At 36.7% G+C, this 26025-nt stretch overlaps 1 protein-coding gene across 4 annotated transcripts; it reads left to right on the top strand.

Moving 5' to 3' along the window:
- Positions 1-1947: 1947 nt before the first annotated feature.
- si:ch73-40i7.2 (FYN-binding protein 1) lies at positions 1948-24507 on the top strand. 4 transcript variants are annotated; one of them, XM_017712078.1, is made up of 16 exons: positions 1948-2074; positions 12608-13175; positions 15538-15601; positions 15957-16039; positions 16976-17013; positions 17140-17177; positions 17440-17572; positions 18494-18653; positions 20716-20863; positions 20971-20987; positions 21093-21156; positions 22442-22505; positions 22667-22829; positions 23517-23550; positions 23682-23719; positions 24045-24507. In XM_017712078.1, the coding sequence occupies exons 1-16, from the start codon at positions 2072-2074 to the stop codon at positions 24089-24091; spliced, it is 1662 nt and encodes a 553-aa protein (XP_017567567.1). In that variant the 5' UTR covers positions 1948-2071; the 3' UTR covers positions 24092-24507. The 4 variants fall into 4 exon arrangements, with proteins under 4 accessions (XP_017567567.1, XP_017567566.1, XP_017567565.1 ...); XM_017712077.1 differs by having other exon boundaries at positions 20968-20987; XM_017712076.1 differs by having other exon boundaries at positions 20971-21156.
- Positions 24508-26025: the final 1518 nt, after the last annotated feature.

The raw sequence follows: 26025 nt of genomic DNA, 5'->3' as shown, positions 1-26025 counted from the left end.
TTGTACAGCCTTTACCTAAACCTTTTACAATCCCAGGGTGGTGTGACATAACAGAACATACAAAAAAGGAAGCTAAGACTAAGCAGTAAAGGAGGAAGAGAAATGCTCATGAAAAAAGTCTTTAAATCAGATTTAAAAGTAGAAAAAGAAAGCAGTCATGGAAAGATCGAGGAAGAGAGTTGTAGAGTTTGAGGACCATGGCACTGAAGGCACTGACCGGTGAAACAGGCCAGGTGAATGTAATTATAAGAGTGTAAGTAAGTACATGTAGTATTAAATGGTACATTCTAGGCTGTCGTCAATACCTGAAAAAAATCTACATTGAACAGTGTAATCGGGTATCTACAGATCATAAAGCTGTTTGGTACATTCTCTCAAAGGAGGAAGACAATTTTGTGTGCATCACTGAAAGTGAGGAAACCCACACCAGCAAGATCTTACAAATGAATATATGTTTGCAGTGAGTAAATGTAAAATTACATACCCAGCTGTCACTGTCTTAAGATGTCTTGACAGTATTTGCAAGATATCTTGAGACATTTTCTTAAGACATCTTAAGACGTATGAGTGAAGACTGTCTTTGTCTTGAGACATGAAAGTTAGGGTCTGAAGGCAAATAAGTAATTATTTTGTGTGTCTTGAAGATGAGGCATGACTTAAGAGGTCACGTTGTCTTAAGACAGAGATGCTGTGTCTTAAGACTGTTCAGTTGAGAGTGAAGAGTGGTCCATTACAAAAAGTCCTGTGGTATGAGTGTGGCATTCCTGTGGTACTGCCAAGCTGAAAATTGCAAGAGTATTGCCAGGATTACCACAGTACACCCTAATGTAAAATATGACAAGAATGTAACTAGTATGTCCTCAAGGAACAGCCTGCGGCTCATTTGCAGAAAACATACCTTGATTAACAAAGCGTTGCTCTTTGATCTATTTTCAAATGCGTAACCAGAGACAGCAAGCTAGGAACCAAGATGAAACAACTTTGAACTAATAGGAAATAAATGTACTTACCTATATTATACCTTTAGCTAACCTAGGTACTTTAGAGATCACATACAACCAAAACTATGCAAAAAAAGCACTTGGTTCACTCTTTCCAACATCTGGTGGTTCAATCCCCCACCAGGGCAAGCACAGACTGTCTTGGCCCGTTTGAACTCGTACTGGGCCCTGGTGGTTGGAGCCCTGGTGTACCTCTACGGCATTATTATACTGTCCAACATGCTGGTGCAGTTCACGGTCCGGACGCAAGGGGTAGACAAACAACTGTAGTGCAGTTCGTACTGTACTGTTTTGTAGGACACAAATCTGCAATTCTGTTTTTTTGCAAGAGATTTCATTTTTAATCTCTGTCCGACCAAGTAAGGAGGTACAGTTAAGGGCAAAACATGCTGAAACTAACTCCAACTTAAAATAAATCCGAGACAAGGCTTAGAGGTACGTTACAGAGACAGGGCAACCCAGTGAAATGCTTTATATCATTATATGCTTGATGTTCAAAATACTTTCATTTCACATTCATCTCTCCTGTCCTGAGAGCTCAGTACAACAATCCAATGTTGAAATGATCAAGAAATCTAATGATTAATCATTTCAAATCAAATGTTTGCTATGAAAGTTACCAGAATGACATAAAAAGTAGACGACCATATAGTTTAAAGAGTTTTCCTTGCTTGAGTACTTAAGCTCTTCTTTGGTCTCTTATTTAGCAATTCCATTCATCGCAAACCTGTGAGAGCGGTCAGGGTTTCATTAACCTTTAGTTTGCTTCCTGCTATGCATATTTGCAGTATTTCGTTTCCCACCCGTTTTCTGACCAGCACGGCCCTTTGCATCTGCTATTAGCCAATCGTAGCCCTCGAGACGGGCTGCTGACAGCCAATCGTCACGCGGGGCTGAGTGTGGGGCGGGGCTTGTTCGAATATGAGTGGGAAGAGGAAAAGCTGCGACAGTGTGGTGAAGCTTATCCATCGCAAACGAGCCTCGTCCTTCAGGAAACTGCGCCAGATTATTTAATGTCGATTCAAGATGTCATGGAAGTTGACTGAAAGTAAAGTTCAACTCTGATACCCATGGTAAGACAAAAACCTCATCAGTTATTTGTGTTAAGTCTTTTCGGCTTTTTTTTCTCGTTCATTTTACTATTCTCAAGAAAAGCTACTGCCGCTTCACTGACTCACGTAGAAGACTAGCAAGTAAAACAATTTGATTAAGCTTTTAAAAAGGTATAAGGTCAAAAAGTCCTCAAGTACTGAGGTCCCTTAGAACTGCAGTGGAACCTCTTATTTTTCTGCTGCTTTTGGTCTAAAATGAAATGCTGAAGCTCGAAAGTGAGAAAAACAGTCCAGATACTGAATCAATGAGAGAACGACATTAAACCCAAAAAGCAGCTGTGAATGTGAATATAAGGAAAACGTAGATGTCTTTCCTCACAAATACAGTTAAGTACAAGTAGAGCTATTATGACTTAAATACTCAGAAAGTATCAGCCCAACAAAAACTTACACATAAATGCTAGTTGGCACCCAGCAACTCTCTGCCTATGCTAAATAAGGAAAAGAAGTCACTGTTCAGAAGATATGATACACTTTTAAATTCTAAGCTATAAAATTCATGAATGCCATAAAGCTGTAGTCGTCCTGGTGCTGTTCTTTGCTTATTAAGAGCTGTAAAGTCAGATAAACTGCTGTTGAATTAGCATCTAATTTACTTAACATACAATCCCAGTGAAAACATCAGTCCTTGCTGGTGTTTTGGAGGTTAAGATGAGACTGCATGACCCTAATAAAACACCCGTTTAGCGCCACAGCTCAACAAACTTTGGTGTTTCCTATCATTTCAAACCGATAAGCTAATAACTTATGCGATGAATAAACTATGAAGTTCTTCATAGATTGATTTAGGGGTCTTAGAGCAGAGGGTTTCCATTCCAGACATTCCCCAACCAGTCCTTATTTTATCCTGCTCTATATCGTTTGTTATCCGACCCTTAATTGCCTGGCACAGGTACTGAACGGAAATGACAGTGAATATAAATTGAGACTGACTGGGGTTTGAATAGAGCCCTCTGTACTAGAGCATGGTGAACACGAAACTCGTTTGTCTCTCCAGAACTCGCACTGAACAAAACTTTATCCTAGTTTTAGACTTGTATGATCATCAGCTGTAGTCTAAATAGTCCTGTCACACTCTGCATTATAGTTGTATCATCCTTGGTTTATGCATGAAAATAATGTTGGCAAATAGGACAGTAACCCACTTTATAGGCCTCCAGTCTAAAAGTGATGGTATGCATCATTTCCTGTTTGTAATATTATCAATATCCTCCGAAAAAATGTTCCCTATTTAAGACATGTACTGTTTGGATTGTGAGTTGTGATTGTCTTATTTAATCGAGTGCACTGTAGTGCAGATATTGGACCATTTCCTTTGCCTTTTTGTTACAAAGCCTCTGTAGCAAAGCATGCTGCTGATTGGTTTATCATGGACTCCGACTTGTATGGCAGTCTTTGCTGAGTGATGCAGGGGTAGCGTAAAGGTGTGTGTGGTTTGGAGGCGCTTCCTGTGTCTCGCTATTGTTCTGAACCCGCATTTAACCTCTTTATCAACACGAAAGATGTCTGCAAGAGGATGCAAGCTTCGTAAGCATTCCTGGTGACATTTGTGCTAAAATCGTTGTACGTTTGGCATAGATTTTAGAGGTTACTGATGATGATGAGGAAAAGTCCCTGTTTTTTGTGTTGTAAATTCGAGAAACAAAAACTGACTTTGTTTGGCAAAAGCTCAAATTTACAAGCAATGGAAGGTTATAATCAGTTTAACATTGCATAAACTGTAGCCCTGTGTCATCACACCCTGGCCTCAAACCACGTCTGGTTGTTAAGATGCCCCAAATAGACTTGCTTATGTGGTTTCTTGCACTGTATGTCATACTATTATCTGTAAAAATGACCTAAAGGATGTTGCATTGCTAAAGGCAGTCGCAGCAGCTGTCTTGAAGCCTGACCTTTGCTTACAGTGTTAGAAATCACATAAGCAAGTGACTTAATCATTTTGCATGTTCTGAAGTGTGTGAAGATTTAGGCTGGCAGATTTTCCAGTGGTAGTTGATGAGCTTTGATTATTTGTTAGCCACATTAGCCCCAGAGGTCCAAAAGTAAGCAAATACCAAATATTTCTTGGCTTGTCTATCTATCTGTCTGTCTGTCTGTCTGTCTATCTTCTGTACATTTTTGCACTATTTTTATTATAAAATTTTTTGTTTTCCTCTTTGGAGACTGTAATTACGTGAAAAGTGCAGTATTCGTAGACCTAAATAGTCTGTTAATGCAGTTTGTGGTATAAATAATTCACTATTGTATGTAAAATGTATTAAATAGAACAATACATAAAAATTAATAATAATAATACATAATAAAATAGTTAAACTGTTCACATTATACAAAGCAAAGATGCCTACATTAAACTTAATGTCGCTTTCCAAAAACTGTACAGGAGAACGACATTCTTAATTTTTTATCAATGTTATACATTTTAAGCAATTTTGGACAAACTCAGGAAGATCTGAAGGCCGTCATACAGAAAGTAAAAGAACAAAATGAAAAGAGTCTTCAGCTCATTATAAAGAAAGCAAAGGAAAGACTGGTAACTTCACCATTGATGGGGAAGAGGTATAAGTAGTGGACAGCTTTTGTTTACTTGGATCAATTATTAACAACGCAGAATTCAGCAGTCATGAAATATGGCTCAGATAACGTCATAAAAGTATAGAAATAATAAAAATGGAGATAAAATGTTTTGTTCAGATGGTGAAAAATTATTTTTTCAGTTAGAATTGGCATAAAACACTTAGTTTTCCACATTTTTACATAAAGTATAATTATTACAGTTAACTCAGCTTTCAGCCACTGGCTTATAGCGTACAATGTCTAGAACTTGACCAACAATACGCAAAACTGTTCTTGACAGCGTTTCACTGATAGCAGCAACTTCAAGCATGCAGTTTATGTCTGTGCTGTAAGATGGCGAGGGGAATTCACACTTCTGCAAAGTATCTGCATCTTCTGCATTTAATGTACCTCTCTGAACAATGAACTGTGTCTCACATTGTGTCTATGAATGTTGTACTGTTTGTTAAGAAGCTGGTCTGGAAGTTTGTGAAGTTATGGTGTTTATTACTGAGAGGACTTGTACCATGTACGAACTTTAATCCATGTAAGTTCTTGATTGTGATATGAGGTTATTGATCGAGCTGCTTGAAGTCACAGGAATTTTGAAATCCATGTTTGTTTGTTGTATGCATTGAGCGGTTACTGATTCTCTGACAAAATCTTCCTATATATCTTACTCCTGATAGTCGATACTCCATTGTCACATTCTTTAAATGTGTCTTTATGTCATATTGGCTGCTAAATCAGGCTTTCAGAGGTTTACCTGCAAAGAGAAAAGCGAGTCCATTCTTTCCTGATATCCAGTGTTGGGTAGAAAACGTAACAAATAATGTCCGATACTGATTACAAACACAAATTAGTGAATAACTAGTTAAGTAATCTTTAGAATTTTTAATAAGTGTAATGTCATCTGTTTACTTGTCGATTCTTTTAATGACTGTTTCTGATCTACCTGGTTGATGTGGTTTCATAAATTTTGAACCTCCAAACAGTATCATTCTGATGATTTTTCTAAATTCCTACATAATTCAGTGGTTGAGATCACCATAAAACATAGTCAATCAGAGTGGTTTGATGTGAAATTAGAGAAACTTACCAACACCGGTTTCTTTAAGGTGGTGGTGTGAGAAACCAACCGCTGAACTGACACTTGTATGTACCACCACAAATTGATTAAAAAAGTATGTTGTAGGCCAAAAACCTTTCAAAACTATTATAAACCTATTCCTCAGACATCACACAGCTTATTTATGATCATTTCATCCAGTAACGTCTTATGATGCTGCTTAAAGGCATTAAACTCTTCAGGTGTCTGCAAACTCTGTTCAGATGACTCTTATTACCACCACTGTGAACAATTCTCACTCAGTAAGTTACTCTAGAACAGACCATTTCACATCAAACCACTTTTCGTTTACGTAGTTTACATCTACACCATGTAATCGTGCTCAAATTTAGAAAAATGTATAATATCTGATGGATGGATGGGTATAATATCTTCTCCTTATTTGCACAAAAATTTATATGACTACTAACTGTTGTTATCAGTCATATTGACACAGCTCTCATGCAGTTTATGGACACACTCAGAATAAAGCATTGGTAGATTTATTGCTATTACCTGCTATTACCTATTGATGCAATGCTTGCAAATAGTAATGCATGAAAAGGAACTGTAATTTGATGGCAATTGTTATGAAAGGTGTCCTTTCTACTCAGGACAGTTTCTGTTATCAGATTGAAAAACTAAAGTTCCAGGCTCTTTACATACTAAGGCTTATTATTCAGTAACTACAGGGGCTTCAGTGCAAAGTGTTGGAGCTATTTGTAGGTTATAGAAATGTGTAATTAAACGTTGAGGCTCTGGCCATGTAAGGGGTTAATCTGGATTATTTGTCGTACGTTACTACTCAACATTCAGGCCTGTAGCCACAATCTCTTCACATTAAACTAAAGTATTTTACATGTCAATCATCTCTAAATTCCTAATTTATTCTTTCCACTGCATTTCAACACTGCAGCTATACTTACATCATCAGAAACCCTTGAATCTCCAAAACTGGAACTTTATATTAAAAAGGAGAAAAGGTTCTTAATTTTAATGTATGGTAGTATCACAGGATATAATTCTCAGTGATTTCAGACTGTTTCGATTGGTAGATTATTAATGAAAGGTACAGACAGTATGAAGGGTAGCTTTAACCCGTTAATGTCCTCACCAAGAAAAAAGCAAAATAATTATATTTTTTGTATTTTTTTTTATTTGTTTGGGGCAATAATAAAAACTAATTTTTTTGACCTCACAATTTTTTAAATATTCCCATCTACCAAACAGTCAAGATGGCACTTTGTGGCATATATAGTGAGCAGAACATTACAGGGTTAAAAATGGAACATATGAGTTTTGCATGGCAGTGATGAACCAAATAAAGCCGTTCCTTTTCAGAGCCTGGTTAAAAACCTCTTTAGTAGACGCATGTGTGCTTTGCACTTGTTTATTTGACATGAAGAACACACAAGGCAACATACTGTGTAAATGTGAATGAAACTTATTAGATGTCATAACTAATATAAACACATAAACACATTATTCCAAACACGATGGAAAAGGGGGAATGGCCAAAAACAGAGGGAATGATTTTTCACAACTGAATGTAAAGGGAATCCTAGACAGTGAAACTAATGTGCAAATCAGAAAGGTGATGGTATAGATGTATTCTCATTTTTCAGGGCTTCTACACCTGTTCCTCCCAGTACAACACCTCCGAACCCCCCCACCACCACCACACCACACAGACAGACACCTGGTACAATCACATGGTTTACGCAAGTTCATGCTTTCATACCAAACAGGAGAGTAGCTTTGGCAGTAAAAATAGCTGCCAAACTATGTCAGGTTAAAGACACGTCCCAGATTAAAACATTATGTAGCACAGAGTGATACATTTGCTGTGCATGCAAAATACAGTACTGTGTAAAAGTCAGAGAGCTCCCATTTATTTATTTCATTTTGAGTCAAATCAGCCATTAAGTAAAAGTTGTAAACTTTACACTGTCAGAAAAAAGCGGAAAAGATATTTAACATGTATGTGTATAAAATCTACGACCCCAAATCAGAAAAAATGGGAAGATTATAGAAAATGCAGAAAGCAAGCAGTGATTACTGAACTTTGCATTGAATTGCAGACAGTACAAACACAAGATACTTCATGTTTTGTGTGGTCAATTTCATTTCATTTTGTAAATATACATCTAATCATGCCATTCAGGTCTGCAACACATTCCGAAGTTGGGAAGGGGGCAATTTAGGGCCATTAGTGGGGTAAAATAATTAAATAAATAATGATCATTTAAAACAGGTGATTGTAATCAATTTGGTACAAAAGCTGGTAGTTCTTTAAGAGCAAAGATGGGCAGAGGATCACCAGTTTTCCAGCAAATGCGTGAAGATATTTTTGTTATTATTAAGTGACCGTTATTAGTCCCACAACAGGGAAAATTCACCTTTGCAATCTAACCCATCCGTGCAGTGAAACACCACATACACACTAGTGAAGACACACACTAGCGGGCAGTGAGCACACTTGCCCAGAATGGTGGGCAAGCCTATCCGCAGCACTCAGGGAGCAGTTGGCGATTAGTTGCCTTGCTCAAGAGCACCTCAGTTATGTGGTGTTGGCTCAGAAGAACAAACCAACTACCTTCCGGTCGCAAGGCTGGTTTCCTAACCACCAGCCCAAGACTGTTTTAAAATGTTTAAATACAATGTTCCTCGAAGAAAGATCTGTGGTGCATTACATAATTTAAAGATTCAAGGAATCTGGAGCAATTTCAGTGTATAAAGGGCATGGCTACAAGCTTAAGCTGCTCTCCAGTTCCTCAGACAGCACTGCATCAAAAACCATCGTTCATTTACAAGCGATAAAACCACATGGGTTCAGGATTACTTTTGCAAACCTTTGTAAAGCTCCACAATATGTAGTTAGACCCACAAATGCCAGTTAAAACTTTACTGTGCCAAAAGGAAGCCTTACGTTAACCATGTCCAGAGGCAACCTCTCTGGGCTTGGAGGCATCTGGGATAGACCAACACACAGCGGACACGTTGTGGTCAGGCGAATAATTATTTCAGATCTTTTCTGGAAGAAATCGATGCCATGTTCTCCAGATCAAAGATGAAAAGGACCATGGAGGCTGTTACCAGTAATACGTCTAAAGGCCATAATGGTATAATGGTATGGGGTTGTGCCCAGGTAACACACACTTCTGTGATGGCGCCATTTATTCAGAAAAGTGCAAAGAGATTTAGGAGTGATATCTTTTCCAGAGATGCTCATGCACATTTTAGCAAGACTGTGCAAAACCACATTGTGCACACATTACAAAGGCATGGCTGCGGAAGAAGAGGGTACGGGTGCTGAATTTACCTGCAGTCCCAACTTGTCCCCAACATACAATGTGTGGGGCATTTCGAAATGCAAAATGGTACATCGAAGACCACCTACTGTTGCACACCTTAAAGCTTGTTTGTAGGAAGAATGGGACAAAATTACGCCTGAAATCCTTCATCACTTGATGTCTTCAATCCTTAAACGTATATTAAGTGTTGTGAAAAGGAATGACAACTTGCGACGTGGGAAATGCTTTACTGTGCCAAGTTTTTAAAAATATGTTGCAAGAATCATAAGAGAAATAAGTGTTTATTTTGAAAAAAAAAACATTAGTTAGAACATAAATAATAAATACTGTGCTGTTGTATTGTTTTGTATTGTTGTATTGTATTTGGGGTTGTAATTATTCATATTTAACTTGTCCACTTTTTACTTTTGTGCATGTTATTGCCACTTTGCTGTGTCCTTCCAATAAAAGCTGTTCCCCAAATGACTGAAATTATATTCCCCTTCAAAGAGACACTAACATTCATACAAGCATCTGCCCAAGATCACCTTAGGTGCCTTGTAGTCTTTTTTCTCCTATATATCTAAAATGGCTAAAGGAGATATTTCTGAGCAGATTAGATATGAAAATCTACAGATAAACAGTCTTTAAGGCTCCACTCTTGCTTCAGATCTGAAAAAATGTACAGGTGTTTCTGTCCATCCTTCCAATGTGAGAAGACAACTCAGTGCTGAGTCTGAAAAGTAGTGTAGCTGAAAAGACAACATTACAGAGAAAAGAAAACAGACAATAAAACATCAGTTGTCAGATATTTTGTGGGCTACTGAGTCTAAATTCATATTTGGGATTATTTGGATTGTAAGAAGCAGAAAATGCAAACAACATCTAAGACTGAACTTTGAAGGTGTGGAAAATATTGCAGATTTCTTTAAAGAACTGAAAGCAAGTTTCCCGAAAAAAAGAAACCTGTAATAAAACAGAGGATAGGTACAGTAAATACTGTAAGAATTGATATTATACGTGGCTGAATTGCCTTTGTTTTCTGATTTTTCCAATGCTAAAAAACATTAATAACTTGTACTAAATTACTGTTTTGACTGGAAATTAAAATTAAATGAACGAAAAGTTGGTCTGTGACTGTTTGCACAGGAACCATTGAGTTTTAAATTTTTCCTGTCATTGTGACGATATTTTTCTTTTGTCTTCTTACTCTCTGTAATTAGAATGTGTTTGAGTAAGACCAGGTTATAGTTCTGTCCCTCTTTCAGCAGCTTATTCTTTGCTCACATTTTTGGCTTGCACACAACCTCAAACGCTGCTGTCAGCACAGATATTTAAAACCTCATTCACGCTATTAAAAATACTTCGAACAGTGAGACAGAATAGAGTTCTTACCATATTGTGATCCACAAAATTCACATTGATTAGTAAATTTTCAATATGAGATAACTTTACACTTTGCAAATTTACAGTTGCATACTGTAGTCCAACTGAGCCCATCCAATGATAAACGATATGTGGGCCATACCACCTTTTTTTAGATTGCCAGTTACTTTGTTTTTTATTTTATTTTGTACAACATTTTACATTAGCTGTGGTTTATTTACATTTAAGTGACCCTTTTATTTCAAATACAGGACATCAAACATTGCTCTACCACGTTCATAGCACAGCAGTGGCACTAACATGTTGTGAGTTGGTGTTGGTGCTGCTACGAATATGTCAGGCACAGCAGTGTTGTGGTGGTTTTAAACGTTGTGAAATGTAAGAAAAACTAGGTGTCTGGTAGAAAAGAGTGAGTGATATTAAAGGGATGTTCAACCAATTTTTTAAAGATGTCTGCATAAATTAGAATTAGAAGAACTGAACTGTTGAGACGTAAACAAAGTCATTTAGTGTTCTGATATGAAATGCTTTGTTCTGTAGAAGCATGGCAAGTCACAATTGTTTACAGTGGTTTTGATATGAACACGACCTCTGAAAAGTTTAGTGCCTCTAAAGGGTCCTTCATGAGAAGTTATTACGTGAAGTGATTACGGAAACGCTGCCTCATATCGAAGATATTGTTTTATGATAGCTTTTAGAAGGGTCTAGAATGTATTTTTAAAATCCATTCATGGTGGAGGGGTAAATGCAGGGTGTTGCATGAAAACTTACTTTCCATAGTAACTACAATTTTACCATAATCAACATAACAGAAAACACTCGCTGTTGATCGCTGGTGGTTTTGGATAAAAGATAAAATGTCTGTTTTTACATTGTAGACATTGCAACACCTGGTTCCTATCACCACCACTGTAAAGAAATCTGAGTCAGTATGTTTCTCTGCAATGAACGATTTTACATCAAACCATTCATAAGGAGTTTATTTACAGCTCAACCACTGAATTATGCAGAAATTTTGAAATGTCAGTGGAATTCCCCGTTAACTCAGATTTCTAGAGTATTTCTACTATACCTACAATAGCAATATCACAGTTCTAACCTGTTAAACTTGTGTCAGTCAACTTCATTGTCATTTCTTCTCACCACAGGTATTTTGAATGAGAAATGAAATATAGTTACTCCAGGACACCGCACTAAATTTAATACAGAATAAACAACAGAACAGAGAATGAATATAACACATACAGACAGTAAACTATGCAAACACTACACCAAAACCTTTCTATTCAATATACTATAACTATATTGGTATTGAGCACAGGACAGTGGAGGTTAGACAGTGTTCAAAGGGGCTGGGGAAACAAATACACCAGCTGTTGTCCCAGAGCAGCGCTGACTCTTGTGTGTGTATTATTATCAATACTGATAATTAGTAATAGTCCTTAGCAACATAACACAATCATTGTCAGAACCTCAGATAATACATAGAGTTGCACTTTATAGCTCTCTATAAAATATTTTACAGTCGCTGTAGCTAACAAGTGCAGTTCTCTATCCTGATTTTGCTATAGCTTGCAATAGACTATATTGTGTTTTGTGCAATTAACTTGGACAAAAGTGAAAAAGCAGGCTTCATCACAAAATTATTGTGCGAAGTTAAGTGACACTTTTTTAATCCCACAAACGGGGAAATTCCACCTCCGGATTTAACCCATCCATGAAGTGAAACACCACATACACACTAGTGAATACACACACTAGCGGGCAGTGAGCACACTTGCCTAGAGCGGTGGGCAGCCCTATCCACGTCGCCCGGGGAGCAGGGTTAGGTGTCTTGCTCAAGGACACCTCAGTCATGGACTGTCCGCACTGGGGATCAAATCGGCAACCTTCTGGTCACAGGGCCAGTTCCCTAACCTCCAGCCCACGACTAACCCTAACCCCCAAAATGTAATACTGTGTATTGTGAAATGTAATATGTAACCTATTGTTGTTGTGAAAGAGTGGTTTTAATGTAATCATACTAGTAATTCCATTGCTACTAAGTCACGGGTAACACACAAATCAAGAGACAACAACATTGTATTTTATGCATCCCACCCTTCCTGGGGTATTTGCTTCCGTTACAGTAAGTTAATTTTTGTGTTTTCATAGGGGGACAATGTGGACGTCAGAGCCCTGAGGGCTAAGTTTAATGCACAGAAAGAAACTGCCAGCTCTGGAGGTGGCGCATCCCCGAGACATTCTGCGGTGGGTCATACATCAGAGTCATCTGCCAATGGAGTGATCCGAAACAAGTCTTCACCTGTAATTCCAAGGCCAGTCCTACCAGTGAACTCTGCCAATGAACCCAAAAGGTTTGGTCAGGCTCCTCATGGAGTCTTCCCCAAACCCCCACCGTCTCACCGTATGGGTGCCAAAGAGGAGCCTAAAATGCCCCTCACGGAGCCTGAGATCCCAGGGAGAGTAAAACTGACAGGAGAGCTTCTCCAAAACAAAATGATGAAGCATGTTGATGACAGAAAGCTCCAATCATTTCCCAGACCTTCACTGCCCAGCCAGAGGAGCATGTCTGAGGTGCCACCTCTGAGAAAGCCTCTTCCTGCTGTCGGGCAACGACCTTCAAAACCCAGGCGACCCCCAGCGGTCAACCTGGACCATTTACGGAAAAAGGCGCCATCATTTCAACTTACAAGACGCCAAGAGACCAAGACATCTGAGGGTACATCTCTTTCATTAGTGAAAGAGCACTATTGTACTATTGTTATGCAGTTTCTATTCTTCTTCTTTTTTTCAGTTTTTTATCCTCTAACTTATCCCACAATTTTCGAGATGTCGACAACTTTCCAACTTTGAAATGTTTAGTCTGATTGAGACTGGTGTTCTTGTATGAAAATACGGCTTTTGTACAATCATTGTTAAATGACAATTTAAAGCCCCCAGGACTGAATGAGCGACTGATATCATAATGATACAAGTACACTTGCAATTCCAAATAGCATACCATAGCATACCATAGCAACCACCTGGAACAGCAGCAAGCACCTAGCAACACCTTAGCAGCCATCTGAGGAAACCATAGCAACCACTTAGCAACATCTGAGCAACCACCTAGAATACCATAGCAACCACATAGCAACACCCTAGCAACCACAAAATTGCTATAGAAACCACCTAGTATCCACCTGGTGGACCATAGCAGCTACCCACCAACACCATACCAAATGGTTTGGATAGCATACATTAGAAACCACATCATAGCAACTACTTAGCAACACTTAGAATTAACAACCTGGGATATGACAACCAGTTAGCAACATCTTAGCAACTATCTAAAATATCATAGCAACCGTTATGTAAAACATTAACAACTGCCTGGGAACTGCTTAGGCTGCACAACCACTGTACATTTTCTTTATGAAATCTGTGAAATTCTTTGTTAAGTCCAGTAAAGTGACCCCTTACTCCTTCTTATTATTCAGTTTAGGCTTTTTGCTGTCTAACAGCTAAAAACACTTAAAGGACCAGAGGCCCAATGTTTTATTAAACACTTCTATAACCTAAGAGTAGCTGAGCCAGTTTGCATTGAAGTTTACATTTACATTTATGGCATTTGGCTGACGCTCTTATCCAGAGCGACTTACAATTTGACCATTTTACACAGGTAGGCCAAGGTGGTGTTAGGAGTCTTGCCCAAGGACCCTTATTGGTATAGTGTAGGGTGCTTGCCCTGGTCAGGGATTGAACCCCAGTCTACAGTGTAGAAGGCAAAGGTGTTAACCACTACACTAACCAACCACCATAGTTCCTGTAGTTACTGAATAAGAGGCCTTAGTATGTGATAGGTCTAGGCTTTTAAGAGGTTAACTACTAAACTTCTAAACAGAACTGCCTAGATCCTGTAATAAAAGTTGGAAACTGCTATGAAAAAAGGAACTGAAGTGTTTAGACCAACATGGAAGCCTTTGCAGTATAAGCAGTTAAATCCAGGGTCAATGGTCAGAGTCAGCTTATTTAGTTTGCAAATATATAGAAATATAAATGATACATTGCTGAACAAGCAAGTGTCTATATTACAAAACCATACAGATTCATATCATATCGTATGAAATGGTCAATTGTAGATTCCAGACTTATTGACTCAAATTTCTTTACCATTGAATCAAAAGAGATTTCCCATCATCTGTTAATGTTTTCTTTGTATACTATTTTTGCTTACAACCCCCTGATACACCTCTCTGCAATGAGTGGATTTTAAAAATATGTTATAGAACAAAACTACTGTAAAACAATATTAGAAGTAATATTACCAACAATGGAAAATATTTGATTCTGTATGTTTCAAATGATGCATTTCACACTTTGAATGGCTTTTCTTAGCTTAACAACTGAATTTTGTAGAATTTTTAAGAAGCTGTACAGTGTTATATGAAATTACTGGAGAGCTGAGTTACTTCTGTCTTTTAAAGTTGTCATCAATCATTGTACTCTTTGTTAGCATCTCATATCTGGCAATATAACAGATCTTGCCAGATGAAAACTCTCTGATGCTAGGTAGTATCACTCTTCTAGTTATCATATTTGAAACCTGTAATTGCTATTAAATATGGTACTATTAAGAGTCCTTTTCCAGAAGCATAGGCAAAAACCCAACAAATATTAGTAGCAAATTGAGTGACCTCATGCACATTTAACAATTATTCCTTTTAAGCTTATATTTTCAGGGCTATTATCTTACTGTCATAATGTGTAATAGTGTATTTATTGGTATGAATATGCCTATTTTCTCTGTCCTAAAACATATATATCTCAAAAATAGTGGCTTTACAGTAAAATGTCAAAACATTCTTACCTTTTTAATGTAAGTTAATGTAAAGAAAATTTAATTAAAATTACAAGTTGCTGTTGTAATGACATTGAAAAATTAAAATGAGGGTGAAAATTGCTTGTTTTTTTTTTGACAGCAACAATATGTTTTGGAAGGGCCTAGATATGTACTTCATAGTTAGATAACTGTCACGTCTGATGTCTTGGATGTTTGTGTGTGTGGTGTGTGTGTGTGTGTGTGTGTGCACATTCTGCAGGACCAGGAAGGCCACCAAATAAACCTGCGCTCCTGCCACCAAACAAACCTCCCTTTTCAAACCCGTAAGTGTTATTATTCTAATATTTCTTGCTACTGTTCATTTATCACTTAAATTGGATTTTGTAATTTCAGATACAACATTAAAATAAATATAACAGCACTGACATCAGAAGGAATGAAGCACAGGTGAAACAAATGTCTGACAGTGGATTACAATGCTTGTTACAGCTCTATATCTTGGAGCTTGCTTTATTATGCCACTGAGCAGCGCACCTCAGATATGTGCGATTTCATTTTTTTAACGCCCCCGGTGTGCGTAGGTGCATGCATGGTAAATGCACTGCAAAATTGTGGAATTTCCTGAGAACAATGCAGATCAAATACAAAAGCACTGACTGATTTCGTTTTGTTTCTCAGAAACATTGAGCATGAAGAGGATACGTACGATGATGTTAATTTGCCCCCACCTCCACCTCCTCCTCCAAAACCATCCTCCAGAGGTAAACAGCGCAGTGTTTCATACCAGCTATGACTTACTTCATATAATGATGTCATCTGTAGGGCTGTGTCCTTATGCAACCTTATTCATACTAATGTACACTGAATACAACTCAATGCATGTACTTCTCAGAACTACATAAAACTTCATGATTTTTTATTTTATCAAAATATCACACATTTGTGAACACTGCGTAATAGAAGTAAAACGAGGGATGGCACAGCTAGAGGTGATGCTAATGATACAATGACTAATGCTAACCTCAGACTCAGATAAAGTGATATGTGCTGCCTATATGTTCTATTATGGCCTAGGCACCAAGCACTTTGCTTTAAATGTCTTTTTATACATTAACATGTCAAAAATGTAGACCGTTAGTGAGCTCTGCTGCAGTGTATCTGGAGTTTGTTTAAGCTCCTGCTTCCCTCTCTGAGCGCAGCCACGTTTTTAGAACTGGGGGAGGAGGCAACAGAAGTATTTTCATCAATATTTATCACATCAGTATTAGTAATAGTAACACTATTTACTGTATCAATAAATCTAATATTTCTGGAGATGTTTTATAACCAAATAGTTATAATCAAAATTAATTATTAGAGGGGGTTACATGACTGAGTCATGAGTATACTGTGGAAATGACTCCTATGTTTAGACTGAGCTTATTAACCACAAAGACATTGCCAAAGGGAATAGTGGATCTTTATTGTATAAATTTGAATCAAGTAAATGCAGTGCATAATCTTTTCAGTGTGTCATTTTTATAAAAACACTACAGACTTTGCAATTGTCTTTGGCCATGAACTCATTTCTTACACATTAATGTGATCTCATATAGGTTTGATAGCAGCTTTGATGCCCATTTTTCTCTATAATTTTATAGCTGATTGAATCATGGCTTTAATATGCTGGTTAATAAATATATGTTGTGCTTATACAGAATCATGGACTGACAGTTTCTCATCTCAGGCTGGTGAGGTGTGTGTCCCTGTACTTTCCATTCAGAATTTCACTGTTTCTTAAGAATTTCATGCTCAAACAATTTGTTATTTCGTGTAACTTATTTTGTGTGACTATTTTCTTGTTCTTCGTGTGGATTTTTAGGACAGTGACCAAAGTGAAATTTACGAGCATATCGAAGAGTAAGTGGTTTACTGGTTTCACTAAACTGCTTTGGTTTTATCTGCACAGTTCATAGTAATAATTAACCCCTAAAATACTGAAGGCCTGTATATGTGTACAATTCTTTTACACATTAGCTTTGTTTTAAATCATTTATAGTTAATGAATAATGTGTCTTATAAATAATAACAGAATAATACACTTAGAGTTGGAGGGCTTAATACATTTTACCAACAATTTGTCAGAAGTAAATTTCATTTGATGTGTTCTGCTAAACTGTAGGCAGGAGGAGTTTACTCAGCCGGCAGTCTTTGAGAAGAAGAAACAGAAGGAACTCAAACGACAGCAAGAAATGGAAACAAAAGAACAAAAAGAACGGCGTAAAAAAGAAAATGAGTACAGAAAAAAATTCAAAGTAAGTTTATAATATAACCTTTAACATTTATAATATGGTGAGTATAAATTCATGCTTATGATGTATGATAAGTGCACATTTGAACATATTTCATCTGTGGGATCATCACTGAAACATCCTCTGTTGAAAATATCAGATTCACATTATATCATGTCTCAAAAATGGGATCATCATCAGTCATGTTCCATGTTACACTAGGTATCTTTTCTTGCAGCTTAAATTTGTTGTTACTAAACTTGTATTCTTTTATATCATTCATTTTTATTATGTGAGTCCTTACATTAAAGAACTCACATAATGAAAACCAAATTTTCCTTTTGATTTTAATGAGAGTGCGAGATTTTGAGTTTGATGTAGAATGTAAGCATTCCTAAATTTTCAAAATGCACTATTCACTCCCCAGTCCATACAGTCCATATATCCAAACTAAGCTGCAAAAACAGCACAAATTTCATTCAATGTATCTGTGATGTAACAATGAAGGTATTTACATATATGTCTCTTTAGTCTACAGTTATGTAGCCCCAACCATTCACACTGAAGTTATAAGGAGTGTTTCAGCCTGAACTGCTTTTCAAACCAGACACTGTACAAAGCAGAAGAGTTCATTTTTAGTCTTAAAGGCACAGTAGCAACAACAATCTGTTCAATTCTGTTAAGGGATAAGGAGAGGTTTGAAAAGGTCTTGTAAAAATGAATTTGGTCTGTTTTTTGGTACATAAACCTACATAAGTGGACTACAGGTACAAAAGTAAAATATGGACCCATTAAGTGGTTTACAGGCTTCATTTGTAGGCCTAAAGGAAGCAGACTGTAGTATGGTTCCTCAGTTAATGCATACGTTGAATAGGTTGATGTTCTTGTTGATGTTGCTGTTGGATTCCTTATCATTCACTTATACATGTGTGTTGTTTACTGTAGCTGAATGGAGAAGAGGAAGTCCTGCACATCGCTCGCGTGAGAGAGGACTGGCAGGGAGGGAAGAGTGATCTGCGTGTGCGGCAGGGAGAGAGCGTGGAGATCGTCCGAGTGAAGAACAATCCTGAAGGGAAATGGCTGGCTCGAAACATGAACGGAGAATGTGAGCTTAACCTCAGAGACACTGCTTACAGTACATGTCTGCTTCAGATCAAACACTGCAATAACTGCCTGAAAATAAATACCACATCTTAACTACTTAAAATGAACATGAATCAAAAATCATAGCACATTTTTCTTTTGTGCTGTGGCATAATTCAGAATAAAACACCGTGTCAGGAAGGGTCTCTGAGCTTGCTGATTGTTTTCAGTGATAAGTGAGTGTGGTGAGATTGGGAGGTGAAACTCGACATGACTGTTCACTTATTATGTTTTCCTGCCTGCTTGTTCTGGGGTAATCTGAACATTTTAGAGATCTTTTTTGGAAGAAAAGAGAAAAACAATTTTCTTTTTAAAATGATAGCATGATTAATCAGGTTTTACACCTTAAAATCACAGGCTTATTACATAGCATGGCTTATTATTTAGTTACTGGGCTGTTCTTAGGTTATAGAAGTAGGAAATAAAACTTTGTGCCCATCAGTGGGCCCTGGCCATTTAAGATAATAATATCACCAAACAAGAGTAAAGAGGCTTTTATTGTCATTCCATCTATGTACAAGTACACAGTGGAGTGAAATGACATTCCTCTAGGACCAACACGGTGCAACAAGGACCAAAGCTACAAAGTGCGAACATGCAGACATAGTGTGTTGAAGAGCTGGCCTATGGGCCAACACATTCATTCCAGACTCTCATAACTACATAACTTCCATGGTACTTTAATAGACGTTACTGAATAATTGTATTAGTCACTGAGTAATCTTGAAGTATTGAGATTAATAATGAAAAATAAGCCTGCTGTTTAAGGACCTACATGCCCTCAGTACCAAACAATAATGATGAATAAATGAATAACTACTAGATATAAATCAGAATTTTTTTATACACTGAAAATGTGCTGCATTAATTTATTCCATTCATTCAAACAGGTATATAATTTCCACATCAGCATAATTAATGCCCAAGCAAGAAGCATGACAGATACATTTGTGTTGATATATTTTATTCATGTGAAAATGATGTAGAGTACATTAAATGCTATCAATGTAAGTTGTATTTGTGGTAATGCGAAATGCTATTAACAGTACAGTACTGAGCAAAAGTAGTAGATCACTCTTTATTTAGTCAAATATTTATATGTAAAACAGCCATTAAGTACAAATTATGAATTTTTCAGTGTCACAAAAAAGAGAAAATTTATATTAAAAAGAATGTTATACAAAAGTCTCAACAACTAAATATATCACATTTTCAGTGTTTTATGTTTCCACCCATTACCTTACAGCTTCCATTCTTTTCAGGAGACTTCCTTTCAGTTTTTCAATGAAATCTGAAGGGATATCTTTCCACACCTCCAAAGTTTAGTCTTAGAAGTTGGTTGTATTGTCTGCTTCTCATAATCCAAGTAATCCCAAGCACATTCTGGGCCTTCTAATGGTCAGTCCGTTAATCTGAGAACACCAGCAGCTTCTTTGTTTTTTGCAGGGTTTCTTCTTTTTTCTCTATTTCGTTTTCAGTAACAGCTTGTTGACAGCTTTCAGACCCTCAGACCCACAGTGTTGATGTTTTCTGGAAGAACCCTTCCATCCTTCACTCTGTCCATCCACTTTTCAGATCTGAAGCAAGAGTGAAGCTTCATTTTCTCCCCCCTCTCAAAGATGAAAGCTTTAAGTGCTGTTTATCTGAGGTCTACCAGGCCTTACATAGTTAGAAATTCCATTTTCTCTATAATTTTACATAATTTTTTGAACTCCAGTTTTAGAAACTAATTTTCACTCATTTTCCTATTGACATCCTCCTTATTGTGCTAATTAATTGTCTTGTTTCTAATCTCCTCCGAGATGCCTCCTTAAAAATTACTAGGCTGTTTTGACTGGAAGTCAAATTAGTGGAGTGGTCTCTGGCTTTTGCTCAGTACTGTATATCTGAGTTTTACCATAGGTAGTTCTTGCATAAAATAACTTTTTGCTTATAATGCTTTTGCTTATTATTTTGAAGTACTCAAATAGAGTATGTAGATGATCACTATAACTGATAATAACCAATAGTTTTTTTTCCTGTAGATGGTTATATCAGTAACAGATGTGTTGATGTGGATTATGAAGAAGTGAAGCGGAAGCTTCGCCTCGGGGTCACGCCTCCTTCCCTTCCTCCTCCAGTCCAAGAAGATGATGATGTTTATGATGATGTTGGCGCAGACCCCTTGAACAGGTCTTTTGCTCGTGTTCCAGTTCTATTTTTGATTTTGGTAATTAGTTAGAAAAACAGCAGAGATTTACATTTTGAGTGTTGTGTTCTCTTTTTTCTGTCTGTAGCAGTTTTACTATGGGCGGCGGTAAGTGGTTTGACAATTATTGTATATTCAGGCAATGTATCTTCACTCAGTGCAGTCAGATGTTGTTTCATTTCCTCTCTTTTGCCCCCCCCCTCTCTCTCTCAGAGGTATATGATGATATAGATGCAGTCATACCGGATGAATTCCCCCTCCCCCCGCCTGAGATATGGTACGCACCAATCAACATGTCTGTGATTACTCTCTGAGCAAAATCTCAAATTTGATGTGATTTGATTATTTTACAATTATACAATAATTACAAATATTCTGAAGTTTACATAACTATACACAATAGCAGATTCCAGACAGCAAAAACAAATGTTTAAATAGCCGAAGAATTTCATGGGGACCTCGATCAATATTTCATAATTGCTTGGTTGACTCCTTATTATGTAAACAAAGTCATTCAAAGTGTTTTTTTATATGAAATGCACCTTTCAAGAGAAACTTACCAAGTCAGAATTATTCACAGTGGTGGCGATAAGAACCAGACATTTGGGATCATATTCACAAAGCTTCTCAGGATAGAGGTGCTGATCTAGGATCTGTTCCAGTCAGTAAAGTCGTATTTTTTCATAATTACCACTATTTTACATTATTAATATTAAACATAACAACTCACGTGACGATCATGTGAAGGTTCACCAGTCATTTTGGATAGAAAATAGCTATATTTGTCTGTAGGCTTTGAGACTCCTAGTTCATTTAATCACCATTGTAAAGAAATCTAAGATATTAAGTTATTTTACAATGAACCATGTCGCATCAAAACACTCTGAATTTTGTTGATATATTAACATTTATTAATTGATTAAGTTTATTTACATCTTAATAATTAAATTATGCAGACAATTGATGCAAAATTGATGAAATTCCTCTTTAATTTCAGCAAAAACCCTAGGGTAAATATAATATGGCAAACATGCATCATATATATATATATATATATATATATATATATATATATATATACACATACATACATACATACATACAATGTGCATAAATCTACAATAAAGTTTATGGGTTTAATGTACTCAATATACTTTGCTAAAATGTGGTTCAAATACTCTTTTTTGCATGTTAAGAGAGGAGGAGAGCTCTTATTAATATGCAGATAACAGCAATTTATGGGCATTCTTCATATGCTCTCATATGTTTACATTAGTGAAGAAAGATCGAAAGTATTCTTCAATGACGGCATCTCAACCAGCTTTCCACTGACAGATTCCTAGTTAAATTATAGCTGAATTATAGCTCCTGTCTAAGTTAATGCTTAACTTTATGGCCTCAGCTCAGAGAAAGAAGCTTTGTTTCATGTGCTCACATTATTGGCTGTGTCATGTCTCTGGTGCCATCACAGTAGTACATTAGCATCTAGCGTATGAAATATTTAGCATAAAAAGTACATTATAAAATATTGTTCTGTTCTCTTGGTTTGTTTATTTCTTAAGCCATGATCCTAAGAAGAACAAGAAGCTGGAGAAGGAGGAGAAAGAGTTTAGGAAAAAGTTTAAGGTAAATTTTCTTTATTTCTCCTGTATAGTTGTCCCCACCAACAGGCCAGCTAAGTCCTTGTTAATTTGCCTAGAAGCTTCTCTTTATTACACTGAACTGTCTTAATGAGGGGAACAGCATATTAAATCTGCAATGAGTCTGTTGTGTTTTGGTGATGACAGTTTGAAGGGCCTATCAAGGTTCTTGGCTGCATGATGGTGGACCCCAATGCTAACATAAAGAAGAGTGGAGGAAAAGACCTGTCTGTTGTGCGAGGAGAGATTCTGGAGGTCATTGAGCAGACTAATGAGAAGAAAGTACTCTGCCGCAACAGTCAGGGCAAATGTAAGTGTTGTGCACCCTCTTGTGAAAAACAGTGATACTTTAATATTTTCATGCCAAATAAACCAATAAAGGTGGTATAAAAATTGAAAATTTCTTTATATCATATGAATGTTGAGATGTAAACAAAGTCATTCAGAGTGATGTGTTGAGTTTAGTGTGGAGAAATCACACTAAACTCAGCTCTATAACAGCTTGATCAGCTCTGTAACCCAACCGCAACTCATTTAACCACTTTATTTCCTATTCTACACATGTATTCTGAGGTTTTATATATAATGGTAGTAATGGAAAATAGTGGTAAATCTGAAAAAAAAAAAGTTTTCTTTGGGTTCTACTTTTACTTAAAATTACTTTCATGAATAGTTCGATTAAAAAAAGTTAAAGGCTGAAATCTTATCAAGAAACTATCTTAAAGCAGTGTCTCAGACATCAGGCAGTACATAATTTATAATAATTTATAAATAATTTTCTGTGGGGTAACATTCAGAGGCGCTAAATCCTGTCACCACCGCTCTGAACAATTCTGACTCTATTAAGTTTGTCTAGAATGAAGCATCTCACATCAAACCACTCTAAATGACTTTGTTTAGATCTTGATTATAATAAATGATTTCATTATTTCAGAATTTGATAAATCATTGGAATATGTATTGTAGTAATGATTATGCATTTTTCTTCTCTTTTTAGATGGATATGTGCCCAAAAGTTACCTTCTACAGGCGTATGTATCGTTCTGTAATCATTATTATCTTCCTTAATATTTCACATTCATATTATTTTTTATTAATAATTATTCATTTATTATTGTATTTGTAAATAAATGCTGGTAAATGCTACTTTAATCAATTTCAGGGAAGGCGAAATATATGATGACATTGACAACAGTTCAGGTACGAGAGTTCAAATTTAGAACATTCTTCTTTCAATGATCTGCAGTTAATCTTTATATATTATTATTATTATTATTATTGTTATTATTTTGCAGAATATAATGCCTAATAATTTTATGTACATCTCTGTGGTTAAATTATTTTATATTTTTACATGTACAGTCTTACAGATTAGGGCTTAGTTGGCTGAAGAACTCAGTCCAGTTCTGCCATTCCACAGACCTTAGCCTTATGAGCTGGGGCTAATTTTAGTTTTGAAATGTAACTTTAATGCTGTGTATGGAACTTTGTCTGGACATTTTCCTTATTTTTTTTCCATTCGCAGATATTTATGATAATGATGCCAGCCTGTCTGGACCTTTGAGGGCCTGATGGACAGGAACAGAACAATTTTGGAGAAAGTGGACATAAAACAGAAAAAAATTAGCAACTGAGCTAGGCTGAGACTATGAGAATTATCATTTCCTACTAAGAAACTATTCACTCCTGAGGACAGAAATACGAAGATTATGAATTAAAGTTTTGTACATTAAAGAAATAAATGCACCTTTTTTTTAATAAACAGGACATCCTCATTTTCTTATTATTACTAGGCTAGTATTTGCTATAATGAGCTTTCAGGGTTATGAGAGGAAAGTGATTTTATGTCCTGCAGCTGTGCTGCACCATTTTCAGTGTAAATGGCAAAAGTCACCACACAAGTCACCTCTGTCCAGGAGATGACGGACATTCGATTTATTTTTTGTTCTAACTCAGAATAAAATTTAAAGGAATATCATTCAGTGTAATCAAGACCACTGATCTGTGTTATTATTTTACATGTAAACATGTAGGAAAAGTGAAGGAAAATGACTTACAATTCAAGGAAAACTTGGCATAAATTTAGCATTTTAGTGGTGTACTATAGTGTGCTGATGCTAGTAGGAGATTGAACTCCAGACTGGCGATTGGAAAGTAGTTATCCAATACACCAGAAAGCATTAATTTCCCAGAATATTTCTCACATACTTTTGGCGAGATGAAGGCAGGACTCATTTCCCCTTCGTGCAGGCAATAGAGACCCAATTCTGGCTGTTCCATCCAACATTTACACCAAAGCCATTTTTATTCTCCTTCAGTGATTACAGCAAACTTGAGCTTGTTTTTTGTGTTTTCTAGAATGTTGTGACTACCTTCAACTCAAGCCTTACGATCCCAGTCTTATTACATACTAAAGATTATGATTCAGTAACTACAGGGACGTCGGTGCAAACTAGCTGAACTATTTTTAGGTTATAGAAGTGTGTAAGAAAACTTTGAGCCCACCGGCTGGCTGTGACCATTTTGAAAGTTAATATATTTGTCTTTTATATATTATATATTTTGTTTTTTATACCATTTAAGCTATCAGAAAAGGCCATTATTTACAACGAAACTACAACAAATTGCTTTTTGACTGTCTAGCATTTTGATACTGGTCACATACGGCAGGAATAAAACACAACCTGATATTTACTAAAAATGTACTGCTGGATTGTTTTTAACCAGATGCTGGGTCGAGCATTTTGTCTAATTTTGTTGGGTTATTTCTGCTGTGCTAGTTTTAGGTAGCTTTTGGGACCCCACTGCTGGGTTAGGGACTGTGTCATAATAACAACCCAGAAATTGAGCTAATTTCAGTTTCATGGCTTTAAGGCAGCAGTATGGGACTGACAGGAGTCGGTAAGTAAACTTCCATAAAATGTAGCCATCTTGCTTCTTTCTTTTACATGATAATAAAGCTATAATGTCCTAATGTAGGCATGCTGATTATTCATTTTACCATTTTCATAAAAATATCGAGCTATTTAAACCCATGGAATTGCTGTCCACCCTATCATCTTGGGTGCTGGAGCCCATCCCAGCACTCATTGGGTAGAAAGCAGGAAACACCCTGTACAGGTCGCTAATCCATCACAGGGCAGACACACAGTCATACATATTTACACCTAGGGGCAATTTAGCATTATCAATGGGCCTGACTGCACTTCTTTAGACTGTGGGAGGAAACCCACGCAGACACAGGGAGAACAAGCAAGCCCCAAACACAAAGGACTTTGGTTGCCCTGAATTGAACCCAGGCCCTTCTTGCTGTGAGGTGACAGCACTACCCAACGTTTCAGTAACTATATAATTTCACAATATTTCTCACACTGTCTTCATTATTAGCTGAGAACAAGCTTAAGAGGTTCACTCTGTCATTGTGAAATACTGAGTTAATTTAAAAAATGTATAGTATCAAAATATATCTTTGAAACAAAACTTAGTGTTCTTGAGGGCTTGAATTT

Source organism: Pygocentrus nattereri, chromosome 15, assembly GCF_015220715.1.
Source record: "Pygocentrus nattereri isolate fPygNat1 chromosome 15, fPygNat1.pri, whole genome shotgun sequence".
NCBI lineage: Eukaryota > Metazoa > Chordata > Actinopteri > Characiformes > Serrasalmidae > Pygocentrus > Pygocentrus nattereri.
The sequence above is the reverse complement of the archived record's forward strand: the minus strand, read 5'-3'. Positions and strand labels throughout refer to the sequence as shown.

Bases quoted from the DNA above. Each gene is read 5' to 3' on its own strand.
- si:ch73-40i7.2 (XM_017712075.1), top strand. The intron at 13,176-15,537 runs GTACATCTCTTT...CACATTCTGCAG, and splicing joins AGAGACCAAGACATCTGAGG to GACCAGGAAGGCCACCAAAT. The intron at 17,178-17,439 runs GTAAGTGGTTTA...GCTAAACTGTAG, and splicing joins ATTTACGAGCATATCGAAGA to GCAGGAGGAGTTTACTCAGC.